Source organism: Mus caroli, unplaced genomic scaffold (genome assembly GCF_978045245.1).
Source record: "Mus caroli unplaced genomic scaffold, Mus_caroli_1 scaffold_5, whole genome shotgun sequence".
In the NCBI taxonomy this organism is placed as follows: Eukaryota; Metazoa; Chordata; class Mammalia; order Rodentia; family Muridae; genus Mus; species Mus caroli.
In genome coordinates, this window is record NW_028227260.1 from 10,699,788 (window position 1) to 10,723,782 (window position 23,995).

A 23,995-nucleotide genomic window follows, 5' to 3' on the forward strand; every position below is an offset into this window, starting at 1 on the left:
TAATACATGTCTTTAATCCCATCACCAATGAGGCAGAAGCAGGCAAATCTCTTGAGTTTGAGGACAACTTTGTCTACAGAGTGTTCCAGGACAGCCTGATCTGTTATACAAAAAAAAAAAAAACCTGTCTTGAAATCCAAGAAAGAAAGAAAGAAAGAAAGAAAGAAAGAAAGAAAGAAAGAAAGAAAGAAAGAAAGAAAGAAAGAAGGGAGGGAGGGAGGGAGGGAGGAGGGAGGGAGGGAGGGAGGGAGGGAGGGAGGGAGGGAGGGAGGGAGGGAGGGAGGGAGGGAGGCTGTCTAGTGGTCATGGCAGCCCAAGCTTATGATGGTTTTTACTATCTGACAAGTCTGGGCAAACATATTGAAACTCCACTGCAAAAATGAATGTCTACAAGAAAATGTTCAGATTAAAAAAGTGATGAAATATTAAATTATATGCATTGAAAACGAATAAATAAGTCAGGCATTGTGACTCATGCCATAATTCTAACACTTGGGAGGCTAAAGAAAGAGAACTGCCCTAAATTCAAGTCTATCTTGTGCTACATAGTGAGTTCCAGGATACCCTAAGCCATAAACTAAAACCCTATCTCTGTCTCAAAAAATCTAATGAATAATAAATTTGGCAGAAAAATACAGACGTGGAGAAACTGAAAATTGGATTACTTATAGCTTATGAGAATGAAAAATGACACAGACTTCATGGAGAACTGTTCAGCAGTGTCATATAAAAAATCAAACATGAGCCCCAAGACCTCACAGCTTGCCTGCCTCCTAGAAGGCCTGCCATAACCAGGAACAAGGATGAGACCTCTACCCTAATACCTACACCAGCTGGTACCCCACAGAGCTCGGCAGTCATGGGATCTATCCCACTCTGCCTGAGCCCCACAGTCCTTCCAGTCTATACCTCCATCTGTAACTAGAGCAGATCCTACCCCTGGACCCAAAAGCCTGCCTGTCTCCCAGGAGGTTTGCCCTAACCAGGGACACAGGACATCTGTTCTAACCAGGAACACAGGAAGACTATCTAACCAAGGAAATAAAAGGCATGCTCTAACTAGGGGCACAAGAGCCCCCCACCAACCAGAGAAAGCACTGACTGCCTCCCAGAAGGCCTCCTCAAACCTGTCACAGAGCTCTACTTGCCTCCAAGGACGCAGTCTCCAGTCAGAGACACCCAGTCCAGTTAATACCAGAGATGACCAGATAGCCAGAGGCAAGCACAAGGACATAAGCAACAGAAGCCAATGCCGCTTGGCAACATCAGAACCCAGTTCTCCCACCACAGCAAGCCCTGGATATTATAACACAGCTGAAAAGCAAGATTCTGACCTAAAACCCCATCTCATAAAGATGACAGAGGTTTTTAAGGAGGATATAAAGAACCCCCTTAAAGAAATACAGGAGAATACAATCAACCAGATAAAGGAATTGAACAACACAGTCTAAAACCTAATGGAGGCAATCCTGGAGATGGAAAACCTAGCAAAGAGATGATGAGCTAATGATGCAAGCATCACCAACAGAATAAAAAAGATAGAAGAGAGAATCTCAGGGGCAGAAGATACCATAGATGATATTGACACATCAGTCAAAAAAAAAAAAATACAAAGTGTAAAAAGCGCCTAATCCAAAAAGTCGAGAAAACTCAGGACACAATGAAAAGGCCAAACTTAAGAATAATAGGAATATAAGAGAGTGAAGATTCCCAACTCAAAGGGTCAGAACATCTTCAACAAAAATCATGGAGGGAAACTTCCCAAACCTAAAGAAAGAGATGGCTATAAATGTACAAGAAGCCTATAGAACACCAAATAGATTGGACCAGAAAAGAAAATTCTCTCATTACATAATAATAAAAACATTAAATGCACAGAACAAAGAAAAAAATATTAAAAGCAGTAAGGGGAAAAGGTCAAGTAACATATAAAGGCAGACCTATTAGAATTACACCAGACTTTTCACCAGAGACTATGAAAGCCAGAAGATCCTGGACAGATGTCATACAAACCCTAAGTGAACACAGACTACTACATCCAGCAAAACTCTCAATCCCCATAGAAGGAGAAATCAAGATATTCCATGACAAAACTATATTTAAACAATATTTTTCTACTAATCCAGCCCTATAGAGGATAATATAAGGACAATTCCAATACAAGGAGGGTAACTACATGCAAGAAAACACAAGAAATTAAGCATCTTACAACAAACCACAAAGAAAACACACACACACATACCTCCAACTACAAAAATAACAGGGACTAACCATGATTAGTCCTTAATATCTCTCAACATCAATGGACTTAATTCCTGAATAGAAAAACACAGGCTAACAGACTGGGTATGTAAACAGGTTCCACCATTTTGCTGCATACAAGAAACATACCTCAGTGAAAAAGACAGACACTACCTCAGAGTAAAAGGCTAGAAAAAAATTCAAAGCAAATGGTCCCAAGAAACAAGTGGTAGTAACTTTTCTAATATCTAGTAAAATAGACTTTCAATCAACAATTATCAAAAGAATTGGGGAAGGACACTTCATACTCACCAAAGGGAAAATCCAACAGATGGAAGTCTCAATTCTGAACATCTATGTCCCAAATTCAAGGACACCCACATTCATAAAAGAATCTTTACTGAAGCTCAAAATATACATTGAACCTAACACAGTAACAGTGGGAGACTTCAACACTCCACTCTTACCAATGAACAGGTAATTGAAATAGAAACTAAACAGAATCAAAGTAAAACCACTTGAAAAGTACCCATACTGTATAAGGCCTAACAAGAAGGAAGGCCCAAGTGAGTATACATCAATCTCATTTAGAAAACAAAATAATGACGGGATTCAGAGGGAGGGAGGGACCTGGGTAGGAGAGGAAAGGGGAAGGGGAAGAGGGGGCAGGATCACATATGTGAGGAGACAGGAGAAAAGTCCAGAGGGTCACAAGAATGAGTGGAAATATGGAACAGCGGAGATTGGTGGACAGAGAGAACCACTAGAAAGCCCCAGGACTCAATGGGGGGCTGACCTGCACCAAAATGTCCAACGGTGGGTAGTTGGAACCTAAAGGGACCACCTCTAGTAGATAGACATGGCCCCCAGTAGAGGAATGGGGCCACCCACCCATCTTCAAAATTTTGACCCAGAATCATTCCTGTTTAAAGGAAATGCAGGGGCAAAAAATGGAGAAGAGCCCGAAGGAAAGGCCATTTCAGTGATGGGCCCAACTTGGGATCCATCCCATACACAGGCACCAAACCTGACACTATTGCCGGTGTCATGTTGTGCTTGCAGACACACATTGCTGTCCTTTTGAGATACTCTACCAGCAGTTGACTGAGACGGATGCAAATACTTATAGGCAATCATTGGACTGAGCCTGCAGACCACTATGAAAGAATAGGGGAAGGATTGAAGCAGCTGAAGGGGATGGTAATCCCATAGGAAGAACAACAGTATCAACTAACCTGGATACTTCAGAGATTCCAGAGACTCAGTCACCAACCAAAGAGCATACATAGGCTAGTCAGTGGCTCCTGGTACATATGTAGCAGAGGACTGCCTTGACTGGCCTCAGTGGGAGGGGATGCCTCTAATCCTATAGAAATTTGTTGCCCCAAGAAAGGGGGTGTGTTGGTGGGTATGTAAGGGAGCATCCTTTCAGAAGCAAAGGGGAGGGGGTAAAAAACTTAGGGAATGGGGGACTGGTCAGGGAGACAACATTTGGAATGTAAATAAATAAATTTTATAACAAATAAAATAAAATAAAAATTTTCATATACATTAGCATTTACACTCTTGAAATTTATCTAAGGTAAAACTCATACTTACATAAAAACTTCCTATACAAGAGCAAAGAATATCATCAAAATGTTTTATATGAAAACATTTAAAACACCTATACATGAATGGTTATGGCAACTTACTTACAATTGAAAACTGGAAACAATCTAGGTGAACAGATAGACATGCTGAAGTACACTCATAGTATAGAATACAACATTGAAAAGAGACTTCTGACCCATTCACATGCAAGATGAATTATGTTCAGTGAATCATGTTGGAGAAACAAGAGTAGAACATAAAAGGCATTTGTGTATTATTTCTTACAACTGCTGTGTATATCTTAAGTTATCACATAGTTAGAAGCTTAGCGTAAGAAAGAGCTACCACTAGCTGTGTTATACTAAGGGTGTTGCTGGACCTAGATGAAATAGCACTAGCAGGGCTATGTTATTTCAAACTCACCAATGGCCGAAGGGACAAAAGATTCAGCAGCAGGTTCTTGGTCCCTAGCATGTTGTAGTATAACTGGGTTATTCAGTGTCTCAGCGCTGTCATCCAGGATGCTTTCTGGAGCAATTGGTACTTCTACCAGTACAAGTTTCTCAATTTCTGGAATACAAAAAATTCTCAATCCTGAATCCTATACTGAGTGGAAATTACGCTTTACTGACAAGGACAAAAGAAAGTATACTCACAAAAATATAAAATTCAAAGAATCTGTCCTCAAAAAGATTTACCCTCCAAACTGGCAAATAAAAATTCTTGAAATCGAAAGGTTATTACAAAAGCAGGGGTCTTGGTGCCTGAGGAAGGAAGTACTAACAATGGTACCATCAGAAATGGGGAGGGGCAGGGAGAGATAGTATCACCCATGCTTTGCTATTGACAATGGAAAATGGTTCAGCCTCCCTGGAAAACTGTTTGGCAGTTTCTTAAATCTAAACATGCTGGTTCTATAAGATACAAAAATTTACACTCATGGCATTCTTAACAGAGAAAGCAAAAGCTTACATTTATATAAAAACTATACATAAACGTTGGACAATCTGGATGAACCACTAGAAAATTAAGACAAATGAAAAGATCAAAGCCCAAATATAATTATATACAGATGAGACAAAATTCTAGGAAGCAGATGTACAGAGGACTCAATGTACTATCCTGACCTACTTTGGCACCAGGCATGCACATGGTATACAGACATATATATATGTATATTTATACACATATAAACAAACAAACAAGCAAATAATCTTTTATAAAAAAGAATGCTAATTTGTGGCTCACAACCATCTGTAACTCCAGTTCCTGGGGATTTTACCCGAGTCTCTGGTCTCTGTAAGCACAAGGTATGAAAGCGATAAACAGATATGCACACAGGCAAACCGCCAAAATACATAAACTAAATTTAGATTAAGAAGCATGAATACTGGTGTTTAGATTCAGTAACACACACACACACACACACACACACACACACACACACCACACTACCCCCACTACCCCCCACAGCCATATATGTGTAGAAAACTAAGATTAAATAATATAACCAGGATATTCACATTGATCTGATACCCAGATATTATTGAGAAGTCCCAAGTTTTCTTATAGTAGTTTGTGTTCTTACACTGATTTCTGTACAGATTTATAATGTGAACACATTTTATGTGATCCCAGCACCCAGATCACCATTTATAGGGCACAGCCAGGGGGTCTCCAGAGCAAGCTGACCAGCTAGAAGAAGAGATCTACCCCAGTAAATAAAGTGGAGCAGAGTCATAGAAGACACACAACAACTTCAGATAGCCCCAGACACACATACAGACATGAACCTGCACATACACACATACATGTATATACACAAATACAAATGTAACATGCATGCATACTATATACATACATGTGCAAAAAATGGAAGTACTTCTTGTATTGTATATGTATTATTCAAACTCACCAGATTCAGAAGAAATAGAGGCAGCTACAGTTTCAGGATCTGGGGGAACAACATTTCCTAATAAAGCAGGGTAATATGCTGTCTGTCTAGTGCCATCCATGATAACTTCAGTTTTTCCTGGCATTTCTAACAGCACAACTTCTTTGATATCTGAAAGTAAAGGATTCCCAACTGTGAATTCTACATAATGTAAAACTGACTTTGGAGGGGGTGAAATAAAAATGTTCTCAAAACAAAGGCAAACTTGATAAATCTGCTAGCATACTCACCCATATAAAGGGCTAACAGAAGACCTGAAAAGCTAAAGGATACACTGTAAGCAGAGAAGTTAGAGAATCAGAAAGAGGTTGGGAGAGAACAATGGAAAGGTTAGAATCATAAATGTGGAGAAACTCCTTCACCCTTGATTGTAATTGGGGATATAAAATGGTACTGTAGCTCTGGAAAACTGATTGGCACTTTCTTATGGTAATATCATTACCAAAACACCCAGTAATTATACTCTTGACATTTATGAAAAAGAAATAAAAATTACATTTTCACAAAAGCCAGTAGACAGATGTTCATAATGGTTTATTCCTAATACTAAAAACTGGACTAAAAAGTATTTCTTTCAAGGGGTGAATGATTAAAAACAGCACAGGTGGGGAGGATGGGAAAGAGCATGAGCCGTGTACAGATAGCCACAAGTGGTTGACTCTACAGAAAATTATGTTGATGGGAACAAAGTCTACATACTCTAAGATTTTCTTCCTATAATACTATTAAAGAACAACATTATAGAAACCACTATTAGGCAGATGGTAGAAACAGGCAGTGGGGAAGAAAAGCATGACTTGAGCGAGGTGAGTTGGGTAACAAAAACATATAGGGCACTCAATAGTGGTGTAGTTATAGTTATCCTGTACCATGACTGCAGTAGTAACAAGAAAATGTATTCACATTATAAATCTGTATGGAAATCAATGTAAGAACATAAACTACTATAAGAAAACTTGGGACTTCTTGATAATATCTGTGTATCAGATCAATGTGAATATACTGATTGTATTATTCAATCTTAATTTTATTGAATATTATTGTTGGATAAAATGATAAAATATAAAAGGATTATGTTACATTATTTCTTACAAATAATATGATTCTAAAATTATTTCAAAATGAAAAGTTTAATTAAAAAATGAACTACAAGCACTTTGCATTAAAAATGCTGAGATGTTTATGGACTGGATTGTAAAATGTATCATCTGCCTCTTACCAGAATCAGGAATGGGCCCAGTAGATGAAGACAAATTTTGGTGGCCACTGCTATTTCCAACTGCAGGTGGGTGATCCATCATCTCAGGATTGTTTACCAAGACAGCTTCTGGTATTACTGGAATACCTACATGGAAAACATTTTCAAATCTTCCATTTATGAATTCAAACACAGGAAAAGTATTCTTAAGTAATGTACAGGAAATAAATACATTCTCACATTGACTAAGACTTAAATTACTCATCCTAAAAAGACCCATCCTTTAAAATTGGCTAAAGGAAAATCATCTAGAAAGTACTTGATAAGGAGCTGGGCAGTGGTGGCGCAAGCCTTTAATCCCAGCACTTGGGAGGCAGAGACAGGCATATTTCTGAGCTCGGGGCCAGCCTGGTCTACAGAGTGAGCTCCAGGACAGCCAGGGCTACACAGAGAAACCCTGTCTCAAAAAACAAAAATAAATAAATAAATAAATAAATAAATATAAAAAAGTATACCATAAAAAGAAAAAGAATAGAACTTTGAGAGTCAGAAAAAAGGAAACAATAAAAAGCAAACAGTGCATGTCGAGAAATTGTGTCACTCAGCAATACTAGTGAAGAGATAAAATACTATACCTTCGTGCAGAAAAAACTGATGGTTTCTTATAAAATTAAGCATATGTCATCATATGATTTAGAATTGCATGTAAACCATACATGAACACTGAATGTTTACTTCTACCAGTAAAAACTGGAACCATCTTCAATATTGTTCAGTGGGTAAACAGACAGAGAATGTTGTGCATCTGTGCCATGGAATACTTTGCAACTCTCATAGAACTACTAAAGTTGGCAACATTTGACATTAACTGCAAGATTATTATATGACATGAAAAACTATACCCAAAAAATTATATAGCATTGGAATAAATTTAAGAAAAATGCAAACGAGACTATATAGAAAGGAATAAAGTAGCCAGCTGGTGCTTAGAGCAGGGTGGGAGATGAAGAGAGAGATGGCTGTGGTTTATAGATGGACAACAGGAAATTTTCTTATAATGATGGTAGAAATCTTCTATATTATAACTGTAGAGGTAAACAAGTAAGTAGCTCACAAGATAAAACTATAAAACTAAACATGAACACTTAGGCATACTATTGTAGATTTAATCAGTTTCATAGTCATAAAAATTAAATGGGGTTTCTCTATAATTTCTTCCCACTAACTTATACATTTTATATTATCTCTAAATATAAAGCTATAAAGATTCTGATGAAAAATAAACTGTAAACTGCAAATTCTATAAGACTCTTCTTAAATAGTATAAGGAAAATACAATTTTCAGTGAAGCAAACATTCAAAAGCCTTAAGTAAAGACAAAAAGAAATTCCTATGACAGACAGAAGCAACTGTAGACCATTACAAAAGATAAGATAACAACACAAATATCAGGAATGCAAAGGTGGAGAAAATGGAGAATTCGTATGTAAGTGTGAGGAATGAGAAATATAGAGAGCAGAAGAAACGGAAGAATTGCAGTTCCTTATAAACCTGGACATGAAGAGACTAGTATCTACAATATATAAAGAACTGCGAATACTGAGTATCAAGAAAATAAAGAATCCAATTTTAAAAGAACTAAGCAGAAAGTTCTCAAAACCAAAATGCATACAGCTGAAAAATACATTGAAATGTGGTCAACATTGTTAGCCAGCAGTGGAATGCAAATTAAAACTACTTTGAGATTCACCTCATCTGTATTTGAACGGCCAAGATTAATAAAACAAATGACAGCCCATACTGGTGAAGATGCGATAAAAAGGGGACACGTATATATATTGATGAACTGAAACCTTCTCAGTTCTTTGGAAAGTCAGTTATGTCAAATGATGCTTGCTGGGGCACACAGGTGAAAGGATGTCTTGCTAAAGCAGACATGACGTTAAGAAGGAATATGAGTATAACCCAACAGACAGATGCGGGATGTTGTTATTGTTTGTCATGACTTCATAGAAAAACACAAAAAAAAAAACTTCTGGTGGTATTCTGGCGGCTTCTCTCTGTGTCTGTGGATTCAGCCTGATTGGCTGAGTGAAATGGGAGTTTCTGGATTTGTCAGCTGATATAGACTTACGTGATGTTTTGCTCAGGCAAGACCCATGGGAGGACATGTACTATTTGGAGTGAGTATAAATAGGACTCAATGGACAGTGGCAGGAGTGGGGCTTGCAATGCTTTGTTGGTCTTGAGACTTAGTCTTTGCTGATCTTCATTGTGTTGAGAGAGGCACAGCAGAGAACTGGCATTCTTGCCAGCTCTGCTTGATCTTGCTGACTCATGACCATTCAGCTGAAGCCTGTTGTTTCTGCTCTGTCAGGCCACCCCTTCTGATTCATGTTTGTTATCCTGACACTACTGAACTGGACTGCTGGTATCCTGCAAATTGGAGATTGAAATTGCCCCAAGGAATTACTTCTAAACAGCATATAGCAGAGCCTCATGGCTTCTTCTAGATCAACCTGCCATTGCTGATGTGTGAATGGTGTTTATGAGTGGATACAGCCACCACTGCTGATTTGTGTAATCTGAACTGCTGGTATCCTGACAATGCAGATTAGATTTGCTTCAAAGAACTATTTCTAAAAGGTCCACTTCCCCTATATCCTAATAGCCTTTCTTTTCCACTATCCATAGTGGGTAGTGGGCAGGAAGGGAGGATTTAAGAACACCTATAAAAAGTAGGCTTTGAAAAATCAAAGCACATACATTGATGATAGGAGTACAAATTTGACAGCCACTATAGAAAGCAGTGTGAAAGAATTCTTAAAAACTGAAAACAGATCTACCACATGATTCAGCTCTTCTACTCTTGGGCATAGACCCACAGAATTCCATCTTACTACAGAAATAGTTGTTCAAACATGTTCATTGCTTCTCTGTTCATAGCCATCGGGACTTGAAAACAGCCTAGATAACTATCAATGGATGAATAATGAAAATATGATACATTTACACAAGGAGATTTTATTCAGCTGTTAAGAAAAATGAAATCATGTAATTTATAGGTAAATAGATGAATCCAGAAATGATCATTCTAAGTGAGGCAACTTGCTGCTTCTGCAGACTCAAGGCTAATTAGCAGAATAGTGATGTCAGCTAAGACAGATGCATGTGCTGAGGCAAAACATGTGCTGAGACAAGACCCATTAGAGGACACATGATGTATGGAGGGAGTATAAATAGGACTCAGTGGACAGTGAAAGAGGCTTGGCTTGGCGAGGCCTGGCTTGCTGGGAGAGCCAGTTGTACAGCTTCTTAGTCTGGCATTTTCCAATCTTCACTTTTCTGAAGGAGACACAGCAAAGAACTCCTGGCATCCCTCCTGCTGACTCATGCTGAGGCTGAGGCCTTGCTGTCTCTGCTAAGTAGTGCCACTAGTGCTGATTGCTTTTGTCACCAGGACTCTAGACTCTAGCAAACTGGACTGCTGGTATATCTGTGAAATGTTTGCAAGTGGATTGAGCTGCTGCTGCTGACCTGTGAACTGAACTGCTGATTTCCTGACAATGCAGATGGGAGTTGCTTCAGAGAACCATTTCTAAACAGGTCCATGTCCCCCATATCCTTTTCTATTACCTCTGCTAGGTGGTGGGCTTCAAGGGAGTTTAAAGCATTTAAGAGTCATCATTAAAAATAGGCTTTAAAAAATTAAAATTACTCTTGTAAGAGTAATCAAAAAAGAGAGAGGCAGAGGAGGGGCCACATATACAAGAAAGGCGAGGCCTGGTGGCACATGCCTTTTAAAAACAAAAACAATTTGGGTTTAAGGCCAGGCTGGTCTTCAGAGCAAATTTCAGGCCAGCTAGATATACAACAAACAAAAATAAGAGTTGGGCTGGAGAGATGGTCCAGTGGCTACAATTCCTTACAGTTCTTATAGAGGATCAGAGTTCAGTTCCCAGAACCCACATGGAGTGGCACACAACTTCTTGGCAATCTAGTTCCAGGGGCTCTGATGCCTCTTTTGGCATTTGCGGGCACACACATATCCTGAATGTGCAAAGACACACACGCACACATGCACACACACAAATGCACACACACACATTAAAATTTAATAAGTAACTATAAAAGAAATGTGGCAACATGGTAGAACACTTGCCTAATAAGGACAAGGCCCCTGATCTATCCCTAGCAGAACAAAATAATCTTATAGACTAGATAATGGCCATTAATGTTAATGTTAGTAAACTCGAGGGCAGCTCAATAAGATCTGTGCATTGAATCAATTTAAAAATCTTAGTCTATAATATTTGTTATAATTTTAAAGATGTTATTATTGGGAAAAATAGCCAAATCATAAAATTCTCTCTTAAATGCTTCTTACAAATGCATGTGAATCTGAAATAATTTCAAATGCAAAGTTTCATATTAAAAGAATTATACTATATTGACCAGGTATAGAGAGAGCGAATGTGGGAGGGGCTCAACAAGTCCTCCCCAAAGATTATTAAGAGCCAGAGATCAGGGAATTTGTTGTGAGTCTGTCTCTAGTACTATTAGAAGCTATACTCAGAAATTTTTACCAACATAACTGGCTAAGTGTGAGCTGAACAAGAATGGCACCAATTAACAAGCCAAAGTGGGCAGAGAAAAGTCCCATGAGAGCTCGATCCTATACAAAGAACTCTAGGAAACTGAGGAAAGCTGGGGCTGGGAGACATTGCCTTCCCCAGGGACAAGCACACTGATTGGTTGTTCAATGCCAAATGATGAGCCCTGAAAACACACCTATAGGTAACATGATACAAACTAAAATGGTTGTATTTAGAAATGTATATGTTTATACATATATGCATGAAATAATAGTTTTTTAAAGGACATGAATTTAAAACAGACTGGGAAGTGGTGGGTCGTAGAGATTTTAGGAAGGAAGGGGGAGGAAAATGTTATAGTTAAATTATAATCTCAAAAATAAAATAATAAATAAGTCCCACCCCTAGGTGAAAAGCCATTGACAATTGATGGCTATGGAGAAAAGGAGAGTCAGTTTTAAGAATAAGACCCCTGGTAGGCTGCCTAGGCTCCAGTAGATGGCCCTATATCCATGCACATACTGGCAACACAAAGTGGACTCAGCATTTTTTAAAAAGGAGTACATGAAGCTGGACATGAAAAGGGGGGATGGGGAGGAGGTGGAGAGGAGGGGATGGGAAGATGTATTTATTCAAAATATTATATGCACATACAAGATTCTCAAACAATAAAAAATATTGACACTAACTTACACTGGGTTGAGTTTGGATTCTAGAATGCTATTTGTAATTAATATCATTTCAAACTCACCAAAGTTGTGATAGACAGGTGGATTGAAACCGTCTTGTTGATTTTCCTCAAAAGTTGGCTTGTTCATTATCACATTGTTGTTTGTACAACTGGCATCTGTAACTTCTGGTATTTCTATAAATATAAAATTAAGTGGTAGATCTTTCGTACATGAATTATATACTCCAGGAAAGGAGGAATAATTAAGACATTCACACCAAAAAGAAATTTAGAAAAATTTGTCCCCTACAGGCTTACCCATTAAAAAAATAAAAGTAAATCTTTAATGCAAACGAATATGATAAAGAAGGAATCCTGAATCATTCAGAAGAAAGAAAACAATAGAAATGAAAGGTACAAAATTATAGCAGCCATGTAAAATAGTCTAAATATACTGAAAAGTAGTCATGCAGTTTCTGGTAAGAGTGAACATGCATAAGGCCAAATTTGTCAAACTGTATACATTCAACATGTGTAGAATTTTACAAATAAATCACTATGGTTTGAACAAATAGGTTGTGTCACTTAGAATTCAGTTCTACTATTGTGGCTGTATAAGTAGACTTTGAGAGGCTACTACTAGGCTGAGAACTCCTTTTGCATGAATGGCATTAGGTTCCTTGTAAAAAAAAGAGGCTTGATGCAGATGTTACTAAACTTGCCCTTCCAACCTTTAACCCTCTGAGGACCACTCTCTCCTTTAAAGGAAGCAGTCCTCACCATAAAATGGGCAGCTTTCATCATAAAATGGTATCTTGTTCTTCAACTTCCCATCCTCTAGAATAGTAAAAAAAAAAAATTATCTTTGTATAAATTAGTAGTCTATGGTATCTTGTTTTACTAGCAGAAATAGACTAAGACATAAGTTACATCTCAATGGAACTTGTTATTTTATTTAATTTTTTAAAAACCTGGGTGTATGCAAGCTGGGTGTAGTGGCACATGATTTAATCCCAACCCTTGGGAAGCAGAAGCAGGCAGGTCTCTGAGAGACAGGCTGCTCTTAGGAGATGATGACATTGCTGAATCTGAATCTATGAAGACCTCTAGATTTGACACTAACCTGGTCTACAAAGCAAGCCCATGACAGCCAGGACTACACAGAGACACCCTGTCTCAAAAAACAAACAAACAAAAAACACAAAAAAACAACCCCCCAACTCCCCCCCCCCAAAAAAATCCCCTGAACATGCAAATGCATGTATTATAAGAAACCAAACTTGATATTTTGTGTCAGGCAAATAAAAACTTTAATTCATAAAAAGGTTTATCTATATAAATATTTATGTAATATTTATATAAATATGAGTATTTATACCTAAGTGCTCATATCAGTCTTAATCCTAAATAGTAAAACCCCACAAATTTTCCTTTAGATGTGAATGGTTAAATCACAGTATACCTATACCATGGGCTAGACTGTTCAGTAATCAAAAGGATAAAGCTGTTGATGCCCATTTGGATGAATCTCCAAGGTACTATATTACAAGAGGAAGGCTTATATTAAAAGTTTGCAAATGGAGGAAAGGCCAGCCAAAGAAGGATGGATTTAGATGTGTATTTGTGGCAATACAGTTATGCCAGATAGAAAAGGGCCTTGTGAGCCAGGCATAGTGGCGCACGCCTTTAATCCCAGCACTCAGGAGGCAGAGGCAGGCAGATTTCTGAGTTCAAGGCCAGCCTGGTCTACAGAGTGAGTTCCAGGACAGCCAGGGCTACACAAAGAAACCCTGTCTTGAAAAACAAAAACAAAAACAAAAAAGAAAAACAGAAAAGGGCCTTGTGATAGAACCCTGAGTGTGGTAAATTTTCTCAGGTGGTAAACTTCACGAAACTAAATTCACAGGCACAAATGGCAACCATAGCTTTCATAAGATGTTACCTTTGATGGAGACGATATTTCTGCTTTGTTTCTTACCACTATGTGTGAATCTGAAACAGTGTCAACATAAACCTTTCAATTAAAACAGGGGTTGGCGAGATGGCTCAGTGGGTAAGAGCACCCGACTGCTCTTCCGAAGGTCCAGAGTTCAAATCCCAGCAACCACATGGTGGCTCACAACCATCTGTAACGAGATCTGGCGCCCTCTTCTGGAGTGTCTGAAGACAACTACAGTGTACTTATATATAATAAATAAATAAATCTTTAAAAAAAAAAAAACATACCCTAATACTAGTTTGTGTGAAGGAGTTTTAAAATCTAAAGAATGTTTCTTCATGTGTCTTTACATACTCACCCAAATTCGGAGGGATACAGACAAATGATGTGGCCACATCTGGGCTGATATTCTCAACTCCCACAATAACTGGGTAAGTCATACTACTGGGGCGATGGGCCGGAGTGGAGTCTACTGGTTGCTGAAATCCTGGAGGAGCTTCCACAGCAGGCTGGTCAGATGAGATGGCAGTGTTGGTTTCTTGGGCACCTCCAGCACTGGGTTCTATATCAGCATCAGGATCTAGCTTTGCAGGCTGAAGAACTGTTCCCTCGGGATTGCCCTGGTCCTGGACTGCTGGCACTGCTGGGGTTAAATGCTCATCACAATTTCTCTGTCCAAGAAAAGAAAAGAGAATGAGTTAAGCTTTCTTTGGTTCCTAGATTTTAGTTTTCCATTTTGCCACGTGATCAGCCAATCAAAATGTTTCTTTTTGTTGTTTGTTTCTTGAGGGTTGCTGTCATATCATTCTAGGTTTCCTACAAATGATGACCCTCCTGCCCAGTCATCCTGGGTACTGGGATAAGCATACTTCACCACACCTGGCTGTCAAAACATTCTTTTTTTGTAATTCATACTTTATTATAAAGAACTTCCAAATTAAAAAAAAAAATCTCATGCCTAAGTAAAAGGACAGTCACCCAGTTTAAGTCAGCTATGAATAAAAACAAAATTTAAAGTGCTAATCAGAGATGGATAAATATATTGTTCTTCCTGAAGACCCAACTTGGTTCCCAGCACCCACACCAAGAAGCTTAGATCTGGTTCCTTCCACCCCATGGGATCTGATATGCCCTTCTGGCCTCTGCAACTGCACATACACATATACACAAATAATTTGTATTTTTACAAGTTATTGTGCAAGTAGGTAAAGCACTCACATAAATACAATGAATACATTGAATAAAAAATTAAAAGCAATTAATACAATATTTTTAATACTGGTCAAGCATGTAAATCTATTTTTCTCACTATATCATTTTCTACTATTAAAAGTAAATGCAGTCCTTTCCCTGAGCCCCCAATACAGTTTAATTGAATTTTATACATGGTCATTTAGTAACATAAAATTACTTGTGGTAATTTAACAAGCCTGAATTTAAACATTTTTCCAATAGACTTTTAGTCACCTATCTGCTGCTGAACTAAGTGTAGATCAACCTTGTTAATTTCATGGTCCCCTATCTTTAGGTACTAGAAGTTGAGCAAGATGGTACGAATGCTTTTATAATACTTACACATGTCTCCATCTGTAACACCCCACAGAACTCGTGAATTCTTGAAACTGCTTCATAAATATTGGTAAGCTGCCTGTGTGTCCTCTCAAGAAGTTCTTCTAATTGCTATTATAAATAAGAAAATTGTTAAGTTCTCATTTTAAAAGAAAAGTAACATGTGAAAATGTAGGCCTGGAGAAATGACTGTTAAGATCACTTGCTGCTGATTTTGCTGAGGACCCGAGTTCAGTTCCCAGCACCCATAGGGTGACTCCCAACCACCCCATCACAACCAATTCCTGGAGAGCTGTTCCCCCTTATGACCTATGCAGGTAGCATGCATGCATGTTATGCACATGCATATAAGTAGGTAAAGCACTCACATAAATACAATGAATACATTGAATTAAAAACAAAGTAATTAATTTTCAAAAGAAAATATTTGAAGCTGACGTTTGAGTTCTTGGCACACTAGAAGTTCTGCAGCATCATAAATGCACCGTTTCCTTGGGGTGAGGCCTGGGTGTATCACCAACCACCTGGCTGAGACACAGACTCTCTCAACCTGCCCCTACACTATCTGACTTATGTATACTTGTAAGAAATGTCAGTGATGAAAGGCAAGAAAGTCACAGCCACTGACAGCCTCCCATGCAACACAAATATGCCAGAGCCATTTCTCATCAAGGAAGGTAGTAACTTGGAGAAATGCAAAAACCAAAGGCTCCACGCCATGCCTCCACAATGGAGAACCTGAGCAGAAGCAAGCAAGCCTGGTTTTAACAAGCCCTCACATGGCTCCAGATACATGGTTAAATGTGAGAAGCCCAAGACTGTGGCACTGAGGTAAACAGCACAGCTTCAGGGGAACCTGATTGATTCTAATAACAGAACTTTGCCACTTGTTAGGTATGTGACATTGGGCAAGTTACTCAACTTCTCTGTGTTTCAATTTTCTCAAGTTCAGAAGTGGCATGAAAACATCTCTTAAGGGTTCTCGTAATGGAAAACATGGATGGAGATTTGTCCTAATAATGAAAAGAGCAGTGCTACAAGATGATTGGCTCAATGGGGCTCAGTTCTCCATTAGCAGTATAGGAGGTGTAGCCAAGCCTGCTCAGAAGAGTAGACAGAATCCATACTGTAGGCTGGGGCCTTTTAAAAAACTTGGACTCTGTGTAAAACATTTAAAGGTAAGGTAAAAAGACAGAATAATCAGCATGTGCAAAAATACTTGGTGAGAAAAAGAAGCCTGGTGTTTCAACTGGCAGTATAAATGCTGTCCCAAGGAATTGCTTTCTGAAGGGAATACAGAGTAAGAGCCACTAAGAGGAGATAGGCAGGCAAGAAAAGCGGTGTTTTGAAGCTGCAGAGGAGAAAGAGCAATAGCGAACCACATACATGATTGAGGTGGAGGGCTGTGACCAATGTACATAAGTCTATGAAGACAGAAAAGAATGAAGATGCAGAAACCAGAAAAGGCATCAGCCCCTGAGCAACAGAAGATGTAACTCTGTATGAACCAGAATGGCCCAAAAGAAGTCTAGGCTCTGGCAGGTTTGCAGGCTGTAGAACGGGACTGCTGCTATGAAATATTCACCAGGATAAAGACAGCCCTGCCAAAACGGGCTACCCCTCTGTATTCTGCCTCCAGCCTGTAGCAGGCTCAGAGACACATATGAAATGCCTAGCAAGAAAAAGTTGCTAGAGGGAACTAAAATAAAAAAAAAAAAGAAGAGAACCAAGGGTTGCAAGCAACACAGCCTGGTGGTGGGGGCATCGATAGCATTCAGTGAAAGCCAGGAGCCAGCAATATCACAAAGGGAAGTGCCTCAAGGGCCAGATCTTCAGAACATGACTTGGGAATCTGAGCAACTTTTTGCCCTCACATCACATCCTCCCAAGCTTCTTAGTTGCTGGGACCCTGGCTAGATAGTATACCACAGGCAGCAAGCTGCTAAAGTCTAGGCATTATAGGCCCTGCAGCCTTGCTAGATCTCAAACTCTTACATTTATTTGCTATTATTAATTTTATTTTTCAACTGAATCTAGGACTGTATACATGTCAGGCAAGGGCTCTGATACTAAAGTGTATGCTCAGCTCTTTTTACCTTTTTAGTCTGAAAAGAATCTCACAAAATTGTCCAAGCTAGTCTTGGTCTTGAGACCCTCCTGCCTTAGCCTCCCAAGTAGCTTGGATTACAGGCCTGCACCACCACACGTAGACATACTTTTGCTTTTCAAACTGTGCTAGCTCACTCTATTCAAGAAATTTTATGGTATAACAATCACCTCTTTTATACATATCTCCATTGCCTTTAAGGCACTGGTTCTCAGCCTTCTTAATGCTGCAACCCCTTTAATACAGTTCTTCATGCTGTGGTGACCTCCAACCATAAAATTATTTTCATTGCTACTTCACAACTGTAATTTTGCTATTGTTATGAATCATAATCTAAATATCTGTGTTTTCCAATAGTCTCTGGTAGCCCCTGTGAAAACGTTGTTTGGTGCCCAAAGTAGTTATGACCTACAGGCTTGAGAACCACCGCCCTAGAGTATGTAGTTCACAAAACTCCGAATAATTACATATTTCTCTTGGTATCTACTAACAAGGCCAGCTTTTCTAATATCCCCTCAAAACAACAGTAAGATAAATTCTTCACAGAATACATCCTTTTATTGCAGTTGAGATAACATTATGTGCAGTTAGGCTCATTGTAAAACTGCATCCAAACCAGCCAAATGTTATCAAAGACTACACTGGAAAAATTAAACATCAAGACATTTACATGAATTTTAATTTGGAGTTACATTTCCAGTCTTTTCTTCATTTTTTATTTTGAGACAAAGTCTCACTAAATTGCAAGGGCTGGCTTTGAATTTGAAATCCTTCTGCCTCAGCTTCTCAAGTAGCCCAACAGCAGGGAAAGGGAATTTATAGATCCCACCTCCAGCAGGAAGACAGTACATCAAATGAGGGAGAGGGGGCTATCCCACAGTCACATCTCTGACCCATAATTGTTCCTGTCTGAAAGAATTACAGGGATGGAAATGGAGAGGAACCTGAGGAAAAGAAGGTCCAGTGACAGGCACAAAGTGGGATCCAGCTCAAGGGGAGGTCCCAAGTCCTGACACTATTACTGAGGCTATGGAGCACTCACAAAAAGGGTCCTAGCATGACAGCCTTCCAAAAGACCCAATGAGCAGCTGAAAGAGTCAGATGCAGATATTTGCACCCAACCAATGGACAGAAGCAGCTGAGCCCTGTGGTTGAATTAAGGAAAAGCTGGAAGAAGCTGAGGAGGAGGGTAATCCTGTAGGAGGACCAGCAGTCTCAATTAATCTGGACCCCCGAGATCTCTCAGACATTGGATCACCAACCAGGCAGCATTCACCAGCTGATATGAGGCCCCCAACAATTATACAGCAGAGAGCTGCTGGGTCTGTGTTCATTCAGAGGTGATGCACCTAAACCTCAAGAGACTGGAGGCTCCAGGGAGTTTAGAGGTCAGATGGGGTGGAGGGTGGGGGCATCTACATGGAGATGGGGGGGTGGGGAGGAGGTGTGAGAGGTTGAACAGTCGGAGGGTGGGGGGGTGGGGAATAGAATACAGAGTGTAAAAAAATAAATTAAAATAAAATAAAATTTAAAAAGAAATGAACAAAAGAAAAAGAAAAAATAATCTGACATTGAGGATGTGACTCAATGGAGAACATAAAAAAAAACCAGGAACTCATCTGCAACACCAGAAAAAAAAACCAACCTTGAATTGGTTCCTTAGTACTTAACAATTAGCAACAGTTATTCACATAAAAATTCAAAATCTGAAGTATATAAGTTAATGATCCTTTCTTCCCTAGCAAGTGCTCCATTATTCTTATCTGGTGAAACAGGAGTCCAAGAATTGAGTCATGTAAGGAGTAGTCTGAGTGCTTGTGAAAACCTCCAAGAACAAAGCCTAAAAATCTTGTAACCTAAGTTTATTTGCTGTTGGGGGGTTGAGAAAGGGTTCCTCTGTGTAGCCCTGGCTGTCCTGGAACTCACTTTGTAGACCAGGCTGGCCTTGAACTCAGAAATCTGCCTGCCTCTGCCTCCCAAGTGCTGGGACTAAAAGTGTGTGCCACCACGCCCGGCTCGTAACCTAAGTTTCTTAAACCATGTTTTGGTTTCAAAACATGGAATTGCTCTTGGAATGTGTTTTCGTGCCCCTCCCTGGTATTGCAGATAGGAGAGAATTCAATTTATTCATTTCAACTAGATATTGCTATTTGTTCATAAGCCTTGATGGAAAAATATGTTTTTGCCACATCTCACTTGTCCCTGTGATTGTACACTTTTCTCAGGTGACTCATCTTAACCCTCAGAGCATTAATTGTCTTATGCTCTGATGCTCTGAATAAAGGTGGCTATTGCCTGAGACTTTAATCCAACTCATTTAGCATCTGCAATCCCAAGTTCAAGCCACCAATTAGAGCAGTCAACACTATCTAAGGAGAATTTATTTATGAGCCAAAGGTAGATCTAAAGGTAGAAATTAAGAGGAAAACTTAGGACATCTATTTCATCCTAACAGATCTCTCCCTACAACAATATGAAAGGATGTACTGGTAAAACTGTATTATTAATCCAACTGCCCATAAGTCACAATTCTTACTGAGTATAACCCTTTCTGTACTTCAGGACACAAAGACTAACCTTCCAGTAATCTAGAATCAGTTCTGTGCTGAAAGTAAGTATTTTTAACTACAAAGAATCCAATGTTATAGGGCTCTAGATCTTCAAATAATCCAACAGTGACACTCTGTGGACAAGACAGAAAGCACTCCTTTGGAATAAAAGTAAATTTAGCTAGTAAAACAAGAAACCATCACAATGAATTATAATGACTACTAAAGGCTGAATTATGGACTTCAATGATAATCTTAATACAAATATATAAAGTAGTTGACAAAATATTTGCTCCAAAATACATGATTAAAATTACTTTTATTAGCCTTGTGTTATATACTTAACCAGTTAGCCAATATATTTTTGCTTATAGTAAAACATGTACTAGTAAAACTTTATTCTTATCAATCCAACTTCTCTTAAGCCACAATTCACATTGAATGTGACCCTCTCAATTCTCCGTGGGATAAAGACTAGTCTTCCAGTAACCTAGAATCATTTATGCTATGATAGGAAATATAAATACTGAAGTAAATACTCTAGCAGGTCTGAATATGTATGGCAAAGCAGGTACCAGGTCTTACCGGTACATCCCTCATCCCTCTCCCTTTCTAAACCATTAGACTGCATTCCTAAAGCAAGCCACCAAATTCTGTTCCCTTCTCTGGCCCTTTCTTATACTTGACTCACTCCTGAGTCTGATCACCAAGGTAGAACTATCAAAACATCAAGGTCCAGAAATCAAAAATCCCCATTTGGCTGCCGTAATCAATATACCCAATCAAAACTAACCAACACATCCTAGCTCATTCTAAAACAGACCTCTCATTTTACATTCTTAAAATGAACAGTTGCAAAGCTAGTTGCTGCTATTTTCACTCAATTCAGAATTGGCCACCTTCTTTCTTTGCCTTGCATAATAAAAGATCTCTTTGTGCATGGAAAGTGTTGTTTGGACGCAGACTGTGCTTAATCTGGGGTCCAGAGTAGAACATCCCATTAATATATGGTCCCTTCAAATACAATAATTATTGTCACCTGTATTAAGATATATTAATATTGCAATTAGATGATTTATTAGAGTGGATTACAGGCTGTGGACTAGCTAGTCCAGTAATGGCTGTCTACCAATGTAAAGTCTAAGAATATAGTTGCTCAGTCCAAGATTCTGGATATCTTAGCTGGCCTTCCATATAAGCTAGAATCCCAAAGCAGTAGGCTTTAATGCTAGTGAAGGAATGGACTTTCTAGAGAGGATGGGAGGAAGCAGGCAAAGAAAGAGCAAGCCTCCTTCCTCCATGTCCTCTATATAGGCTACTAGCAAGTATAGCCCAGATTGAAGTTAGATCTTCTCACCTCAAATGATCTGCATTAAAGTTATACCTTCCCACCTCAAAAGATCCAGATTAAAAATGGATCTTTCCATTCAAAATGAATTAAGAAAAATGCCTCATAGATATACCCAGCCAGTTGAGTTTTATTTAATTCTACATGTAGTCATGTTGAAAACCAAGAATAGCCACAACAAGACCATCTCTTGTCAATCTGTCATAAATCATATCTCCTTAAATCACATTTAATTTCCCAATAAAAACAATGACCAGGTCATAAGTATGCCTAATATACTTGTGCAACCATAACCATATCATAAATCTTAGAATAGATGGTCGTGGTGAGGATTCTTTTTTTAGAATTGAGGGACATTCTCTTAGTATCCAAATTTAACTATGATAACCACTGATATTCTCTTAATTTATGTTATACTACATGATAAAGAAATCTAGGAAAGGAAACACAGATATCTATACACATTCCTAACAAATTACAACAGAAACTTTTATGTCGATTATAATCCTATTTCTGTGACTGGTCATGTGGTATTTCTAACTGTAGGGACCAGGGATAAGGGAAGACCACCTTGTCCCTGGCTTGACTCCAATGTGAGACTAAGGCCAAGGGATAAACACCCTGCCCATGGCTTGACCTGGAGCCCCTGAGGCTTGGAAATCCTCACCACCTTGAGATAACCTCAAATCAGTCAGCCCCACTGTACTTTTCCACTAGCTCACTGTACATGCCCCAAGACCCTTTAAAGCCCTCTCCTTTCACCTTCTGCTCTCTGTCTTTCTTCCAATTCAGAGGCACAGCCAGCCAAATATGTTTTTCTCCCTAGTAAATCCTCTTGTGTGAGGTTTGTTGCCTGGTGTGACTTTACAGCTCCTGACTGACAAGATGTCCTTGTGCTGGAAAAATACTCATATAGATACCTTTATTCAGATGAGCTTTCCTGGTGCCTATGCTGCCCTCTTGGGGTCTGAGCCAAACTGGAACCCAACCTCTCATCTCTGGCCCCCGACCCCCACCAAAGACTAACCTTCACACTCACTGATAGCTTGACATCCCATTCACCAGAGATAATTCTGTGAGTTTCCCCCTCGGGGGGAGTTACCCCCAGCCATAGTCTTTAAGGCTATGGTTGGTCCTCTTCACAGACCTCATCACCCCTCAACCCTTGGAAACACAATTCTGTAGCTTCCTTAAGTCCACCTGGGCTATTACCACCCTTTCTTTTCCACCTTTTTCACACACACACACACACACACACACACACACACACACACAGAGCTTCTCTATGCTGTCATGGCTTTTATGAATTCTCGTTCCTATCCCTTTCCTATGGATAAGAACTCCCTGGGCTCTGACTTTCATTGCCTTTATGCAAACCTTTGGGCACCATCCACGAAAGCCCTGGTACCAGGCAGTCTCTCCTTGGGCCTTTGACCCCTGTTGAGTACTGTGAAAAACCCACTGAAAGGCTCGGTCTCCTTTTGTCCACCCTGAGTCCTAGAGACTACAGGGTGTTAACTACAGGCTGTTGGGACATTTTTCCTATACCCGCCTCATTCTTCCTTATTATGCCTCTTAGAAAACCTCCGGCCTCTCTTCCTGGCACCTGACCTAAAGAGCCCCAAATTTATTCACTTTTTAAAACAAATTTGCCCTTAATATCTCTTAGATAATCCAAATGACTATCTAATGGCACTCTAGGTTCCCAATATTCCAAATATTACTTGGGACTTTCAGGACTACTAAGAGTAATCAGGGAAATGGAAAGAGATTCTCCATTCCCTACATTCCAGCCTTCTCTTATCTTTGCTCCAAGCCCTGTTTGTTTTTTTATTTCCCCCCACCCCTGCCACACACACTGTGTGAATGTGGTACCTTTTTAAGTTTCCTTTGATGGATCTATAAGTCTACTGAAGGTGTGGAAGCTGGGAGTTAGACAGAGCAGGCAAGGGAGAGAGCAAAGAATAGATATGCACAAACTCCTCATTGGCTAGTGGCTCTCTCAGCTCCCTCCTGCAGCTTCCTCTACAGCTAGAGGTCAAAATTGTTTCTATCTCTAAGCCCATTTTGTTCTCCACTTATTGAATTCAGTTTTACAGGGAATTCTGAATCTTTTAGGGTTTTGTACTATTAAATTGTTGTTTTCTAGTTCCATCCATTTGCCTGTAAAACTCAGTATGTCCTTGTTTTTAATAGCTGAGTAGTATTCCATGTGTAATTGAACTACATTTT

The 23,995-nt window shown here is 39.2% G+C and overlaps 1 protein-coding gene across 1 annotated transcript in view; it reads right to left on the reverse strand.

Moving 5' to 3' along the window:
* The window catches only part of Bend2 (BEN domain containing 2), a 63,076-nt gene that overhangs the window by 23,518 nt on the left and 15,563 nt on the right, over positions 1-23,995 (reverse strand). Inside the window, exons 4-9 of the mRNA XM_085838335.1 lie at positions 15,766-15,870; positions 14,549-14,861; positions 12,333-12,446; positions 7,008-7,133; positions 5,750-5,899; positions 4,258-4,404 (exon numbers count right to left, since the gene is read on the reverse strand). Of these exons, the coding sequence (XP_085694461.1) occupies positions 4,258-4,404; positions 5,750-5,899; positions 7,008-7,133; positions 12,333-12,446; positions 14,549-14,861; positions 15,766-15,870 (955 nt within the window). The remainder of the gene's footprint in view (positions 1-4,257; positions 4,405-5,749; positions 5,900-7,007; positions 7,134-12,332; positions 12,447-14,548; positions 14,862-15,765; positions 15,871-23,995) is intronic.